This window comes from Anser anser (assembly GCF_964211835.1).
Source record: "Anser anser genome assembly, chromosome: Z".
Classification (NCBI taxonomy): Eukaryota; Metazoa; Chordata; class Aves; order Anseriformes; family Anatidae; genus Anser; species Anser anser.
The window spans coordinates 53,737,888-53,751,207 of record NC_139723.1 but is presented as its reverse complement, the minus strand read 5'-3'; the positions used below and the strand labels follow the sequence as shown (position 1 = coordinate 53,751,207).

At 36.8% G+C, this 13,320-nt stretch overlaps 1 protein-coding gene across 15 annotated transcripts in view; it reads right to left on the bottom strand.

Annotated features, from left to right (window-relative positions):
* Window positions 1-1,549: 1,549 nt before the first annotated feature.
* The window catches only part of NFIB (nuclear factor I B), a 185,710-nt gene continuing 173,939 nt past the window's right edge, over window positions 1,550-13,320 (bottom strand). For all 15 annotated transcript variants that reach the window (XM_083817314.1, XM_083817329.1, XM_083817323.1 and 12 more), the window contains one exon: window positions 1,550-8,270. In XM_083817314.1, coding sequence (XP_083673440.1) covers window positions 8,141-8,270 — 130 coding nt within the window. In that variant the 3' untranslated portion in view covers window positions 1,550-8,140. The remainder of the gene's footprint in view (window positions 8,271-13,320) is intronic.

Genomic DNA, 13,320 nt, shown 5'->3' with positions numbered 1-13,320 from the left:
TTGAGCAACAGGTATAGTGTGCAAACTTAGCTTAGTAACCAGAACACAAAGAAAAATAATACTCAAAAATAAACCTATATGCAGCAAAGATAATGTAATGACTTAAAGGGACAAAATACTGTGAGGCAGAACTGCACATTTCTACTTTGTTCCTTACCCATGCATTAAGATATAGTGGCAAGATTTCTGTTCTTTTTCCATTCTCATTTTTAAGCTAATGGGAAAGCATACAAAAATAACACTGCAGTAAATTAATTAATTAATTAATTAATTGAACAACAATGCATGGATTGTTTGTCCACTTCATCTCAGACTCTTAGCAAATAAGAAAGTAAAAAGTTCTGAACCAAGAGCTTTTCTGCTCAGCACACCCTCACTATGGAATTGCAAGTCATGGTCTTTGTGTGCTCTCCTCCCAGCTGCTTGGATCGTGGTGTTCTGGGGCAAGACACCGCAATATCTTCAGCATGCTATTGCAGCTCTGGCTTTGAAGCATCTGTGAGTTATGCAGGAAAGTTTTCTGTTCTGTAGTTTTGGACATGGAACCTGATGTCCTTAATATAATCTTCAAAACCACATCCAAATAACAGCATTAAAGAGAACTTTAGCAGTACAAATTGGTAGAATTCCTAACTTTTTAGTGCCTGACAATTTGTTCTCCAGGGTTATACATAAAACATTTGCATATAAAGTAGCTCATTTAATAAACAATGGTATCACATTTTGCATACTAATGGTCAAAACTGCATAAAGCTTATGCTCTCAAACATGTAGAATATTTTAATCAAAGTAGATGGACAGTTGTTTAGCTTCGCTGTGCAGCCAAATTTGAGGGTTTTTATATAATCTAATTTTAGTCCTTATATTGTGGTCCAGTCAGTCATCTCCTGAACATATTCATAGTGCTTAATGACTAATACTATTGGAATATGGGTTCCCAGTTGGGTAAGATGAAAACAATGTATTTCTCGGAACACAAGCAGAGTGAAGCATCCCCTATTCACACTTATGAAACAGAATTCTTCTTTTGCAATTTTCAAAGACTTTGGCCCAAAACAAAGTTTACTGAAATACGGAAAAATGCAAAGAATTTTGGGAAGTTTGAATGTTGCTATCTGTATTTAACAAGAGTGTATTCATGAAGACTGCAAAGAAATTGAAGATTTACGAATTGTCTCTCACAAGTCTATGATACTTTGAAACAAAACAAAGGTCTCCTGATCATGCTCAATACTACAGTGCAAGAGAAGCAGTTCAGGTCACCTGTATAATTACTTGGGTTGGTAAAACATTCTGACAAAAACTAACTATAAGCTTTTTAATTGAGATGATCATCGGATTCTATCTCTTTGCTACTGTTGTCTTCCTTTTTTTCAGCATAACCACTAAGTCAATATCTACCTATGCAAACAGATATGTTAAATCTAACCTAAGTATACACAGAACTTCTTAAGTTGTGCCATGCTGCCAGGGTACAAGGTGTAAGGTTAGTTTCTAAAATATTGCTAATTACCATTCTGAGAGATAGAAAAGAAAACATGAGACCAGGGCCTGTAGCATAGCTCATTTTTATTGTTTAAACAGTTTTTGCATAGGAAATATATCCGCTTCCAGTAATTGACTGCAGTATGAGCAGCTGCTAGCAGTATAGGCTGGATATAACAGTAACAATCACATTAAGTCAAGCTTGATTTACACCAGTTTAAAACTTGTGGCAGTTGAGTTCATTTGTAACCTAAAAAAGAAGAAGAAAAAAAAAAAAAGTACCAAAAAGAACATTATTATCCTCCAACCAGGCACAATAAAAACCTTTGTTAACACTCAGGCTAAAAGCAGGTCTGATGCCAGAGGGCCTTAGTTCCAAAATTAAGTAGTTGTACTGTAATGCATCCCACAAGTGAAGGTTCGTTACACAAACATTGCGCACGCACCTACTTTTTAATTAAAATGTAACCTTCAGGATTTATGGCCTACAGTATGGGGAAAAATGCCAAAAGTTTTAAAATGGATCAACCCTGGTGTGTAGCTAGCAAGCAATAACTGACTACTTGTCACCTACAGTTGTACTAAATGTATCTAAAGAAACACACAGCCCTACAAAAGTTGTTCTCAGAGAAATATCATTGAGATGGGGTGCCTCTGCCCAGTTTGCTAAAAGTTCTATATGATATAAGCACAAATTAACAGCTTGATGAAGACATAATCTAATGCAGCTCTTGAGAAGCCTATGTCTGGGACTTGAGGAACCCCTCACATTCTACAATGTTGTAGAGATTTTTTTTTGAAGAAGAAGAAAATGTTATCTGAAACATATTTACAACTGAACTCAACAGAGACTGTGAAATTGAACAGGCACTGCTCATTTGTTTGAGTTTTTTTGGTAAACATTTTGCTGGTTTTTGTTTCTTTCTCATTTTGCATCAACTTTTATCAGTCCATGCAACTTCAATGCCCTCAATGAAGAATGCATAATAAGCCATACTTCTTAAAAACCTTCTTTCTGCATATAGAGATACATTTGCCACATCAGTCCCTGTAGCACAGTTTTCAAAACCATTTCTGTCAAAAATACAGTAATACAAAGACTGGCTTTAGTGTCACTAGCTCACACTGCTTTCCATTTATTTAGGCCACCTTTTGTTTTACTGTTACTGTATCATGCAATAAAAGTATGAAAGGCTTATTCTAGGATATCACAATGCTAGTGGCACTGAAGACCTTTTCACAAATTCAACATACATTTGAATTGCAACACACAGATATTTCTAAAGAGTAATAAGTAGTGAACCCTTTCATTATAAAAAAAAAAAAAAAAAAACAAAACTTACAACCATTGAAGAAAAAATTGCAACAAAAAATGTAAAAATTGACCGTCTCCCAACTTGTCCCCTTTACTATTAACAATGTGACCAACAGAGCTGTGGCGTGGAAACAGTACAAAGAGTTGTCATGGCAATAAGTTTGGCTGATGCAAAGGTCATTGTGCAGGGTTAAAGGACAAAATCAGTGGTCCGTGTTATCCTCCAACTGCAGTGCTCCACCACACCCACACAATTTTGAGGAATTAGAAAAAACAGGGGAAACTAGCAGAAAGTGCAAATAAGAAGGAGACAGTTTTCAGCTCCTTCAGTGTGGAGTAGAACGTTCAATTTTGAGCTTTTCCTGTTTAACTTTATTAGCCTGCATATGATTTTACTCTTTTTTCTTTTTTTTCTGTTATTTTTTTTTTTTCTTAAGTTTTCTATAGAAACCCAATAAAAAAGTCCAGGAGCATGCAGCTGGTTAATGTTAACAAAAGACCTTGACAGGATCATATAAACTATATTGAATGTCATGCTTGGGACCTTACTGCCAGCAACATTAGAGAGTTGTTTCATTAAATGTGAATACTGTACACTGAATATGGGATAACTTTCTGCAGCCTTCATAATCTCACACAGTAAATATAATTTAGATTTAGGTACAGAACACACTCCGGTGTCACAGCTGAGTATGTCCTTGTGCAATCTCTTTCATTAAGTCCTTATGAAGCTACAAGTTGCAAATCCAAAATTCTGCTCCCTGAGGACACAGCTATGTGAGACATAAGTACTGTTTTTATTCTCTGCCTATCCTGAATTGCTCTGTGAACCTAATCTTAAATACCATCATGTAACAATCACAAAAACTTTTGCTAAAGGCCATATATACTAATAAAAAGACAGTGGTGCTTCCAACATTTTGAAATGCTCTGAAAACCAACTTTTCCAATACTAAATACAACAAAATAACCTTCATAAAATATAACTTTTCTCCATTTACATTTTTAAAGGATTAGTAACCTATGCTTTTCAAGCACAGGAATCTGTGAAATAACTGCTAACATGGACAGATTTTATTTTATTTTTTTTAACACATAAATTAAGAAACTGGAGAGTTTTAACCCAAGTCCAGTTTCCAAACAAGGAATATTCTTGTTTACTTTAAAAATGGAAATGACATATATTTCCATTATAATTGTTAAAAGTTAGCTTTACAAACAAGGGTATTTTAATTAAAAAAAAAAAAAATCTTAACAAAACTATACAGTGTACAAATTACTGTCTACAAGGTAGGCGGTTCATTCAGAAGATCCTCCTTTCTTCTCGCTACTTGCAGCTTCACAAATTCATTCACATATTTTCAGTGGAGCTGCCCACCTGAACTTCACCCCACAACTATATTGCTATATTTAATATTTTTGCCATGTCTTTATGTACAGTCTCCTTCACTGCCTTTTTTTTTTTCCTTAGTCAAGCCTCAAACGTTCATGTCACTCCAGGGGGAACACACTTCAGTGGCACAGCCATGAGGCCAGGGCTGCAAAGCAACTTAATAAAGGCAGAACAGTGCACATAGAACGGGGTGGCTTGATTTAGTCAGAATACACTTCCTGGTGAAGGAGGAGGCCAGAGACTGGATTTGAGTTCTCAGTGTTACCTTAATCATTTGACTGCTAAGTTTAAAAAATAAAAAAACATAAATGAGAAGTTTCTTCAAACCAGAATTTTCTATCAGAGAGACATTAAAAAAAAATAATTAAAAAATTGCATAACAAAACCAATTCATTCACATGGAAGGAGTTTGCTTTTAAAAATATTGCATCTGTAAATTCAATGTTTTCATACAAGAGGTCAGAAATAGAAAAGCTCAGTTAAGGGCATCCTTCTTCCTACAAAGGTAATCATTCTTTTGACTATCCCACAAGTTCGAAGTCTGAACTTGCTTCAGTTTCATTCTGGTGTGCTATTAAAACCTTAAGGGGGACGCTCTGCTAATGACAAGGACAGAGCGTGGGCAGACCTGAGCTCCTGAACTGCTCAGTATCAGTGGCGAGCAGAAAGGGCAATAACATAGTTAATGTTACCAGGCCAGAGCCTGAGTATGTTCTGGGCGTGTCAACTACATTTCAGCTAGTCTTAATAGCCATGAACTTAGGGAATTATTTCACTTACTATAGGGCTCAGAAAAAGAGCAATGTAAAGTTGATTTTTGATTTGGATTTTTTTTTTTTCCAGCTTAGCTATAGGTAAATTTTCAGGATTTGCTTTTCTACAGCTTCTGTCTCGGTATCCTTCCATGCCCTGCCTATGCATGTTTCTCCTGCAGTGTCCTGCTGGAGACAAGGGGATGTGCCACCACCACCACCTCACTAGCAGCCACGTGCTGGCCTAACGATGAGGTCTGCTGGTACCCAGCACTCCATGGGGCGGCTCTTGCTGGAGCTGCTCCACAATAGGTAAACCTCTGAAAGGCAGAGACAACCACAAAGGGCTGAACTGTCCCACCAGGGTATCCCATTTCAAGTCTATTCCATTTTTGTTTTCACCTTAAAAATGTACGTGCTTTTAAGGAAAAGATCACTTATCTTGAGCTATATGTAACAAGCATCCCCAGTGTATAATATGTGTCCAACAGCAGGCTTACTACTAATCTGTAAGTTCTGATTTTACTGGAAATGCACTTTTATTTACACCACAGTCTAATTACACCCATTTGGAAGCTCCTTTCCTACTATAGCACAGAGCTCTCCATCTGACCTGCTGTATGAGAAGACATGAGAAAAGTCTGACACAGTCCGAGCAGGCTGAAGATTGGAACTCAGATGCTGTGTGTTAAAAAACTTTAAAAAAATAGTTTTGATGTAGGGGGAAAATATCATAAAATAAAATAAAAAGGAATATTTATGAGTCAAGCCAACTAAGGGAGGCAAATTCTCTGCAGGAACAACTCGAGTCAACTGAAGTCAGTGGAGTTATGCCAGCAAAGATTTTGGCCCTCTACACACATTTCCTAGACAAAGCAAATGTCTTTCTATTCTAAGTTAAAAACATCTTCTTACATGAACACTTTAGGATGTAGTGGATTTGCCAGAGTGGGAAAGGCTTCATCTCACTGTGGGTCTGGACCTCCTGCTCTCTCTGTCTGCCTCTCCCTGTCTCTCTCTCTCTGTCTCTCTTGAAATTTGAAGTACAACAATTTCCTCAAGTCAAGTCTGCCTCCAACAGAATTCATTATTTATTTTTTAAATCCAGAAATGATTTCAGCTTGCACCCCAGGTGGAAAGTTAAAAGAGGGAACCGATTTGAAAGTTTGTCACAGTAGGCAGAACAGTCGCTTTGCAGCCCTTGCCTGGCTAAGGGTGCACTGCTTCACAGCTACACTGTAAAGTGTTAAAAATCATCCCCACCCACCCCAGAATATATATATATGTATAAAAAAAAATCCCCGTCCATCTCTCAGTACATAAAAGGACCTCATCACACTGCAAAAATAGCAGTACCCACTTTGGTCAATTAAAACAAACAAAAAAAGCATACATTAATTTTTTTTTTCTTTTAAATCTGTGTACTTACCTACAATAACCAATACAGCTAAAAGCACTACCTACATAGGCAAAACTTGGTATTGCATAATTCGTATAAATTTGAATCCCCTCCCCCCAATATTAATTGGAAGATGAAAAACATGAAAGGTTAATAGAAAAAACACCAAAATACTGAAAATATTGCTGGTCGATTACAATTCTTAAGCGGCAACTATACACAGCCATGATATGCTTTATAAATGTGAGATAAAGATATAGCTGTCTAAAAAATCCATGATGTCACACTTTTTTCCCATCTGGAGTACAAAATATTTTGTCATAAAAATGGTAAAGATTTAAAATGATAATAAATGCAGCAAAACAAGTGTAGTGATGTCAATTTTTTTTGTGTGTATTTTTGTATTTTTTATTTGTTTTTTTTTGTGTGTTTTTTTTTTTTCCATTTTTTAGATTTCAAGGCAAGGCACGTAATGTGGACATTATATCTTCGTGCAAATCAGGATTACTGGAAAGAGTATTTTAATTGATTATTTTTTAGGAGACATAGAGGCAAAATGTCTGCCCATGCACATTATATTTCTGTCAATATGTGAAATCTGTTGAACAAGGCTAACTTCTGAAAGCACCATGCAAGTTTTCAGCACCCTGTAACTAGACTTTAAGAGTGCATTATTTAAATAAAATCTTATCCCCATCCTGGTATTACCAGTTTGTAAACAGTAAGCTTTGCCCTTGTGGCATGGATTTGCCTATCTCTTTGTCTCTATGATGCAGATTATACAGAAAAATATAAACCCTATGGGTTCTTGATGCAACCAGTAACTTTAAATAAATAAATCCTACCCCTCTGTGGAGGCAGCAGCTAAACCAACATAAGTGCTGTGTTTTCATTGATTTCTTTTTCTCAAGGACATGATTTGTCTTGATGTAATGCCTTTTAATGCCCTCAAAAACTGAGGGGAAAAATAAATTTGTTCAAAGCAATTTTTAATTCTTTTTTTTTTTTTTTTTAATCCCCTCAGTTTAGAGTCCAAGGGCTGAAGGACTTATAATGATGACCCCTTAGATATGATTTTTAAATTGCACTTGCCTCTGTAAGTGTTTCTTTAGTGGGAAAAGTTCATGTGGGTTGTTTTTGATGTTGATGTTGTTGTTTTTTTCATTTTATTTTTACTGTTACATGAAAAGATAACACTTTTACCTACATAGAGGCATTTCTTACATAGAGCCCGTGTGTTCATTCTGATTGAAAATTTCAAACTGGGTAACACACTAGAAAAGGCTGAGTTAAGGGCCAAAGTTTAATAAATCCATACTGATAACTAAAGGCTACAGAGCGTATTTTTAAAACATTTAGAAATCAGAGTGTTGAGAAAATGGCTGGCTCACAGCCCTTGTCCTCCTGCAGCTCTGTTGCTGCTGCTTAGCCTTTGTTTTGTGAGATAACCAGGAATAGTGATCCCATGCGTAAACAACAAGAATACTAAACCAATAAAACTAGCTTATCATGCAAATATTAAGGCATCTAGAAAGTCAGTTAAAATATATTGTCAGAGACAGAACATCTATTTCCCAGCGGACTTCATATAACAAAGGCTACTTAGCAGGGGCTGCATTCTACCCATCAGTGAAATATCATCGACCCTTTGTATGTCATTTTAGTTTTAACCATAAGGGAATTAGTGATTGTAAGTGCTGCAATTGCTGGTCTATTTTTTTTCTTTCTTCAGTTTTTTCTCTCGTCCCGTCTTCCTTTTTTTCCTTTTTCTATTTTTTCTTTTATTTTTTTTTCCCTCAGTTACTTGTTTCTGCTTGAAGGAAAGGCTCTCCAATTATGTTCAAACCATAATTTGGGACATTTGTCGGCAGGATTGGTGTCCTGTTTGATACTTGAAAAGGAACCAAGCTAGCCCAGGTACCAGGACTGTTGAAAAGGGGGAAAGAGATAGAGAAAAAGAGAGAGAAAAAGAAACACATATTAGGCATTTTGCAAAAACCAGATCACAATGAATTTGAATCAGGATTAAAACAAATGTTCATTATTAACAGCACTACTTAACATTAAAAAGTAAATAAAACAAATTTCTGACTATTGCTTGAGATTCAAATTTACAGTTTTCATTGTAAAAGTATGACTTATTTGAAAGAAAAACAATTGTGTTGGTCTCAATTGCAAGTAGCCTGTTTATTTATGGAAGTCTCCCAAAATTCTAGAGCTAACAGATAAAGCAGACACCACTAAACCATATCTATAACACTATATGGCTCCACAGATGTTATTTAAGAGCTATTAAAATTTATTAGTATACAAGTTTTCTCGTCTCAAAAATAAATAAATAAATTAAAAAAAAAAAATAAATAAAATCTCAGTGTTTATGTTTCCTCTGCAATTTCCTACTTGTTTTCAAACCAGCAGTTTACACTGTCTCAATCCCAAGATGTGTCTCTGAGGTGCGTGAGTCCCCACTAGAATAGAGAACTTGGCCTAGAGAACTTTTAATATTCAAAAAACCTGTTTTGGGGTTGGTTTTGGTTTTGTTTTTTTTACGTATTTCTTCCCAAAATGTTATAGTGTCCATAACATAGGGCCCAATGATGTAAACAGTTGCAGTCAAGGGCAGCAGTGAGTACCATACATTTTTCAACAGAAGTCTAAGAAAGAAAATATTTTCAAATACAAGTCCATGACTTTGGAACTAAAATCACCATTTCAAAAGCACTATGTCACTGAGGAGGTTAAGCTCCGATGGCATTCACATGTTTGCCAGGCATGGACTACTAGTAGGTACTGTAGCCACCAGTATTTGCAAGATGGGTACTCAAAGAAAGACTTCAGCTGCCTCTATTCAGTAGCCAGAGCAGAGCCTGGGCAGCCTTTTCCTTGGATGTATTTCTGGCAACTCAGAAATAATGGGCTTTTGAGAAAGTCTGGTTAAATGCATTCAGAAGAAAAACAGCATCATTATGTCAGCAATCATTGCCAAACAAGTAGAAAAAAACTGGACACACATTGTGCAAACACATGCTTCCTGCACATTTTATTGTAGCAAATGTTTCTCTGCACTAGTTATTTCCACAAACACAACAGCTTACTTGAGAACACACTCTGGTATTAAACTGATATCCTTCATTATAGCATGTCTGAAGACTAAAGTCTCTGACATGTTTTGTGAAGGATGGACACTGGAACCTTTCTTCCTTCTCTCTCTTTGGTCAACTCTCTGCACCACACTTTCCTTGGATGAGCACGTGCACTTCTGTGTAATGCTGGCAGCAGGCATAAAGAGGAAAACAGACCCTTTTTATCTCTTTTAAATGCATACATAATAACTTCATTTCACTTGGCAGATTTATGTGATCTTTGAGTTGCTGTTGTGTGAACACCGAAGAAAGCGGTCACCTTATTTCGTAAAACCCAGGGAACATGTTTCTCAGGTGATTTATACTGAAAATAATGGAAAGAGCTTCTGTCATTTACTTCTGTTCGATACTCTTTACACCCCTCTAAGCCTGCTAGTTTACTATTTTGATTCCTACCAATTATTTCAAGTTCTCTGTTTTATACACACACACACCAAAAAAAAAAAAAAATAAAAGTGGAAAAATTCACAGACCTGCTTGTCACCTTTTCTTTTTTTTATTCTCCTTCAAGGAATTATAAGAAATAATAGTTTCCTAATATGTTTAAAATGCCTGAAGTAAAGATAATATTCAACAGGTTTGGTTTTGTTGTTGTTGTTGTTTGTTTGTTTGTTTCATTGGGTATATTCTTTTCAGGTTACCTGAAAATCTGGGTAATTGTAACCTCTTCAGTAATTAAAAAAGTCTTACAATTATTTTCAAAACACAAAGTCAGCTAACCTATTCGATTATAGATTTTTTTTAATATCTATTGACTATTTCAAATACAGTATTTTCTGTGTTTCATGAAAGAGCTCCTTTTTGAAAATGAAAAATCACAGTTATACAACAAATCTTAAAATTTACACAAAGACTTAAACCAATTTATATATGAAAGATCTGTCCAATATGATCTGATGAAAAGATTAAGGTTTTAAAAAATATTCAGTACCAGAGCCTCATTCAAGAGGCTTAATTGTTTCAATATTTTCTTCATCTTCCTTCACAATTTATTTGAGAATGCATTTCTTGTTCCTTCCTCCTTGGATTTCAGTGATGTTAAGAAGTAAACTATGAAATAACAGACACAATGCAAATCATTTCCAAGCACAAGCACAGGGATTTGAAAAGACAGGAACTAGTAATTAAAAAAATAAAATAAAATAAAAAAGCAGATTTGTTTGCTCAGGATCTGTCTGAATACATATTTTACAGTTTGTAGTGCTTTGCTGTCCTGTTACACTGGATTTACAGTGTTTAGCCACTTCAAACAAAACAGAAAACTAACAAAAAGAATGTAAATTTTCTGTGATGTCAACATGGTATTTAAGCAATTTCTGTTGCAAAGGCTAAATACACTGCTTTCAGGTTATCTTTCTAGAGAATTACAGTGTACTTCAGAGGCTGGATATATATGTGACTATTTTTTCTTCCTTTTAAAGTTCAAAACCTTCTAATGAATACAGCAGGTGAAGGAAAAGAAGTCAGAGCTGATAAGGAACAAATTGCTATTTGTAGCAGCTCTCTTATCCAGTACTTCACACAGGAGAAAGAGAGCTTGATTTTTTGGAAAGTGCTCAATAAAAATAAATTGCAGCAAGTGACTAATAGGACTGTTGTTGCCATATGACTAGCAAATTTAATAGGGATGTTTCTTTAAACCTTCCAAACCTTCCATCTTACGTTACGATCCTCACAAAAATGCAGCATGCAGTAAATTTGTCAGTGCTGCTTATGAATCCTCAGGGAGCAATAAATCTCCTGTATTTTAACACTATGCAGATCCCTTCTGACTTCGGGAAGCCTCTTGCTCGCAAGACGCCGACCGCCACTGCAGAGCTGCCTACCGCCTGCCATGGATAATGATGAAGGCACCTGTGATGCCAGGACAACAACATGCCATCCGTGTGCTGGAAAAGCAATCGCTTGGAAAGCTCTGGAGGGGGGCCGAAGTCCCTACCCACCAGGCAGGGGCAGGCCCTGGGGCAGCAGGGAAGGGCAGGCCCTGCAGCCTGTCCACCAGCACTTCCTTCCTGCACAAGGATCTTCAAGGCCTCGTGAGATCAGAGTGTGTTTTGGAAATCAAACTCATAGTACTGCAGTTTTATGTGACTGTGTCTGGGGACACTCCAGGCCTGATACCACCACCCAACATATAGTGCAGGCAAAAGAGGAAACACAAGTGAAAAATATTGAGGTAAACAGTACAATGAAGCACTAATCAAAGCGCAAAGCTCTGAGAACAGCTGTGATACGAGCTATAACCAAAAAGATAGCTCAGGCTTTGTGAAGCTACATACACATACAGTTGTCTATCCAATAACATTTGCAATAAATTTAATTGTACTTTCAGCTACATATGAGCCACTCCTTTTTTTGTAGTTCCCCCATGCTTCTCTGTGCGGCAGAAGCAGACTGTCAGCCCAGACCAAGGTCTCCCACCAGTTTTCTCAAACCTGCTCTGAAGGAATCTTCTGTGAGAACTGGGGAGTTTAGCTTCTGCCATGGAAATCATCGACACTCCTCTGCAGAACTTCCTAGCAAAAGTGCCAGCTAGTGCTGGCTGCAAAACAAACTCTGCCTGGGGCCTACACAGGTGGCAACGGTAGGAAAGGGGAACGTATCTTTCCCTTCTCCACACTGTTCAGTGATTTATATATGTCCCAGATAAACTTCCAGTCCTAAGTTTCACAAAAGCACAGGCAATGCTTCTTCTCTATTCACTAAGCACCTGAACATGAGGGGAGAGCAAGGTAAGCTGAAACTCTTGCTGTTGCCCAGGACGCAGTGAAGCTGGTTGTCCTTGCAGAAGTTACTGAGATGTTGCTCTGCCCACTTGGCTCCTCCTTCAGATAAAAAAGCTGTGTGTATATGGCCAGAATAAAGCAGGTCTACCCACACTCCAGCTCACTTTTCCTTAGGAGATCTGTGTGCCCTGCACTGATACATATGGTGGTATAAATGCATGTCCCTTTGAATATGAAATGAGACGTCCAAAAAACTGCTCTAACCTAAGTTTTGAAGAAAATTACACAGGAACTACCATCAGATACGGCTTACAGTTACCTGTGTGATTCAGACTAGTAGCTCTTGAAAATGAGTATGGTTTGCAAAAACTGTCTTCATGAAGCATTATACATCTAAGTAATTTTGCTACCAGAAACAGTATTCTCTCACCATAGCTAGACTATCAGGTGTGTTATATAGTCACCAGCCCTCCCTCTATCCATGGCAAGTATAAATTATTTATCTGTTCGAATGTAATAAAATAGCAAAGGAAGATTCTGCAAACATCCTACTGGGTAAACATTCTCCATTACAGTTTTCACATGCTAATTCAATCAAGATTTCTTCCATGATTTCCTCTTAAAGATAGTAATTGCTCTTTCAAGAACCTCTGAGTAAGATATTACTGGAATGGACTACAAGCAGTACTAGCATTATATGTATATACAGTCCGCTTTGGAGGTTATAATAAAATAAAGACTATAATAACATTAAACAATTAACTAAATGCAATAAAAATAAATCCAATCAGACTTGAGCAAATCTGAAGCATTTTAAGATTATTTTCCACCAGTTACTGTATTTGTAAAGCCTCAAAAGTCTGTAAGACTATTCCACCATTTGGAAAGTGAATCCAAAACAGGGTTTCCTTCTTGCAGCTTTACTATCCTATGCATGAACATACATACCAGCTTAGATGAGGCAAACTAGATCATGCCAGGTCAGTCTTTAGGCAGGAGGGGAGAGGCAGAAATGACTTTGAGAGAATGACGTTGAGAGAAATGGCACTAGCAAGTCACTAAGCAAGGTTTTTCTGTCACAGCGCAAAGCAAGTGCTCCCCCACAGA